This window comes from Sinocyclocheilus rhinocerous, unplaced genomic scaffold (assembly GCF_001515625.1).
Source record: "Sinocyclocheilus rhinocerous isolate Xijiao unplaced genomic scaffold, SAMN03320098_v1.1 scaffold3507, whole genome shotgun sequence".
NCBI classification, from domain to species: Eukaryota; Metazoa; Chordata; class Actinopteri; order Cypriniformes; family Cyprinidae; genus Sinocyclocheilus; species Sinocyclocheilus rhinocerous.
The window spans coordinates 17,535-21,469 of NW_015666567.1; the positions used below are offsets into that span (position 1 = coordinate 17,535).

The window sequence follows — 3,935 nt, forward strand, 5'->3', positions numbered from 1 at the left end:
CGGGCTCTGTGAGCTCCCGGACTGGAGCGGGCTCTGGAGTGGGTTTTCCTGTCCTCCTTCTCACGCTCCGCCGCTTAGTGGGAGTCTGAAGGACAGAGGTGGTGGGAAAATCCCTGCGGAAGGGTTCTGACTGGCCTGGTTCTGCCCACTGACTTCGAACCTGGAGATATTTGACGAAGCCCCAGAAGTCTAGGATTTAGAGTCCTTTCATCTCCCACTGGGGCAAAGGATCATCCAGACAGACGTTAAGGAGGTCCTTAAGAGAAGCATCATTATAATTTAGGCCCACCGCCAACGTCCAAAAGGTCTGGGCAAAACCACCAACCTCCATTCCCTCCTGCCTCCAAGCCATCAGAGTCCGGTGTCGGATCATTCGCTCCTTCCCTGTGGCAGGAGGGACGATCCGAAGGTCCATGGTTCAAAAAAGGAAAAAAGAAAAAACAAACTGCTGGATCTTGTAGTGGCTGCTATATTCTGTCACGGAAAGAAACAGGAGAGCGACCTCAAGTGGCCAGTCCAGGTCACCACAACCAGACACTGTGACAGCTGATGGACCAAACATTTGCACTCTGAAGGCATAAGGGTGGTCGAAGATTTGCCTTTCATCATTGAATTTAAAAACAGATGGCCAGCACTCTTTAGTGAGTGAGAGGTAAATCTGTATGTAATGTCAGCTGTGATCAATTACTTGGATGTTGTTGTAATTCTAAATAATGAATTTAAGTACTTTAGATGTAATTCAGGTTTATGTCCATTGGTAATCATTTTGAATGCCGTCTGTAATTGCCGGTAAAGGAATACTGTTGGTGTTATATTATTCTAATTTCTGTCACAAATTTATCAGCAGCCAACCTGATTTGTCCTTTGAAAATTGTATTAGGTATCTGCAGAATTTAGTCGGATTACAACAATCCCTTTGGTGTCCAAATTCATGGGCCAGCTTGATAATTTCTCAACCCAGCTCCTCAAACTTCTAAAAAAAAAAAATTTAAAAAAAGGAAGAGCAGCATCACAGAAGATCACAAACATCCTGTCAGTTATGGATCAGGTAAGTTCTCTAAATTCATCTTTTTAAATCTGACAATAATTCATATTAGTTTAAAAAAAGCTTTCACCCAAAACTTAAAGGGATAGTTCACCCAAAAATGAAAATTGTCATTAATTACTCACCCTCATGTTGTTCTAAACCCATAAGACTTTCGTTTTTAAAGGTGCAGTAAAGCCTCATAAAAAAATGCCATTAATCAACAAAACATGTATACAGTATCTCACAGAAGTGAGTACACCCCTCACATTTTTGTATCTCATAAATCAGTGAACGTCACAACGTGTGGCTAGGGTTTGGTATTGTTTTAATTTTATCCATTCTGATTCTGCTTATTGGTTTAAATTATTATTGATTCCCTGTTTAGATTCCAAAGTTGTAAAAAAGTGAAGTAATAGCAGCCATTTTTGACGGATATATTAATCTACCATTTGTATTGCCATAGTTTAACTACAAATATTAAACTATAGTTACTATAATGTTTACATCACCACAAAAAAATTTTTTTCAGTGTACTGCCTTTTCTAGTATTTTTGACAGAAAAGGGAGATTTGAGATCGGTCTGTAATTGACTAATTATCTAGGATCAAGTTGTGTGTTTTTTTTTTTAATGAGAGGTTTAATAACAGCCAATCTGAAGGTTTTGGGGACATATCCTAACGGCAATGACAAATTAATAATATTCAGAAGAAGATCTATGACTTCTGGAAGCACCTCAAATTTTATCTAAAATAGTATCGATCTTGCAAGTAAAGAAGTTCATAAAGTCATTACTGCTGTGCTGTTGGGAAATTTCTGCATCTGTTGAAGCTTTATATTTCGTTAATTTAGCCACTGTATTGAATAAATGCCTCGGGTTGGGTTTGTTCGCTTCTAAGAGAGACAAAAAGTAGATCTAGCAGTTTTTAGGGCTTTTCTATAGAAGTAATTTCCCGCCATGCAATACGAAATAACTCTAGTTTTGTTTTCTTCAAGCTCCGCTCCATTCTCCGGGCTGCTCTCTTTACGGCGTGAGTGTGCTTGTTATACCGCGGTGTCAGACTGTTTTCCTTAATCTTCTTTAAGTGTAAAGGGGCAACTGTATCTAAAGTGCTAGAAAAGAGAGAGTCAATAGTTTGTTACACCATCAAGTTTTTCTGAGCTATTGGATATGCTGAGGAATTGAGACAAATCAGGAAGATTATTTACAGAGCAGTCTTTTGTGGTAGAAGTGATGGTTCCACCATATTTGTAACAAGGAGTTGAATGTGCACCTTTAACTATATGGAGTATACACAAGACTAGATAATGATCTGAGTTATCATCACTCTGCTGCAGAATTTAAACGGCATTAACATCAATTCCATGTGACAGTATTAAATCTAAAGTATGATTACAAAAGCTTATTTTTTAGTTTTGGTTTTATTGTATTTTAATTTGGTGCATTTGAACGGAGTGTGACAAAAACCAAATTAAAAAATATGAGAAAAACATCTGAAATTTGTTTATTATGCCCAGGAGAATGTTTAAATATGCATGCTATTTAAATCACATGCTGTTTAAATTAGCAAAATGCTAATTGCTCCAGTTGTAGCACGATCCCTGTTCATCATTGCAAACGCGGCAAATAGGCAGGTTACTTCTGTTTACACTCAAACGGCTTCCTTTTACACTGAAATGCCTTCCGTTTACACTGAAAAGTTCACGCACATCCACATATGAAATCACTTGCATATACAGTATATATAGTAGCTAAGATAAGTAAATGGTCTTCACTCTGATTCAGTGGTTTATTGTGTTCGTCAGATTTACATTTTTACTAGAAAACATACAAGTTACACTAACTAACTACACGCAGGTTATTCGCGCGAGGAGTAATTACTAAGCATGTCTTGTTCATATAACAGCAGTAGCATTAGCAGCAGCAGCAAGCAGTTTTCCTAGTTCATGTATGTGAGAATACAACGTCAAGTATCGCAGATTTAGAACAGTAAAGTGAATTGGGTATTACCTTATTTGCCTGAAATCTCCAATGCTTTTGATATCTTCTGTGGGCATTCATTTCTACATTAACCGTGAACGGATTGCTTTCAGATGCACACCTCCCTAGTGGGGTCAGTTTGCAGTTGGCGTTACACAGTTGTTCACAGTTTAAGTCAAGGTGAACACGTATAACTGTCTTTCATAACGTCATACTGTCAACAGCCTTACCGATTTAACCATAACAACTTAATGAGCAGCAGAAAATAATGTACCCGCTCGTACGTATACTCGTGCTGCGTTGCAATGCATTCAGAGAGGGAGCACTCATTTTAAAGGGGCCACATCTCTATTTCATTTGTTACCTTGGTTCAGTGATAGTGCAGAGTTTATAATGAAAGTCATGTTTAGTGATAGTTTAAAGATAATCATGAATTAGTTTAAAATATAAATATACTACTAATAATAAATAATTTCCAATCATGTATCTGGTTGCATTAAATTTCAGTGATAACACATGGGGTAAAGTAACTTTAAAATTGAAATAGGCTTTTATTACTTTGTTTATTTAACAGGGCGTACAGAGATTTTGTGAACTTTTAAAAACAAAATAGGCATTATTTGTTTCCGTTTCATTGTTTAATAAATACGCTTATAGTAATTCTACGCACTTTCATGCAGCTGTAGCAACAGTATGCATAGCTATTCAGATCGCAATTTTTAGCGAATTTAATAGCAGCAGAATGGCATAGCATCGCACTGCATACATTGCGGACAGCTTTACCTATCGTAACGGGTCTATTGACTTGTCATGTTGTGCCGCTCGCGTCTGGCGTAGACACTGTGTTAGAGTAAAATAGGAATTCGCCTAGCTACTTATGCCTAATTAATGGCAGTAGCAGCAGCTTGCATAGGCATTCAGTCATCGAGA

At 37.7% G+C, this 3,935-nt stretch overlaps 1 protein-coding gene across 1 annotated transcript in view; it reads right to left on the reverse strand.

Annotated features, from left to right (window-relative positions):
- The window catches only part of LOC107732825 (stonustoxin subunit alpha-like), an 11,300-nt gene extending 10,885 nt beyond the window's left edge, over window positions 1–415 (reverse strand). The window contains exons 1-2 of the mRNA XM_016544244.1: window positions 245–415; window positions 65–160 (exon numbers count right to left, since the gene is read on the reverse strand). Of these exons, the coding sequence (XP_016399730.1) occupies window positions 65–160; window positions 245–415 (267 nt within the window). The remainder of the gene's footprint in view (window positions 1–64; window positions 161–244) is intronic.
- Window positions 416–3,935: the final 3,520 nt, after the last annotated feature.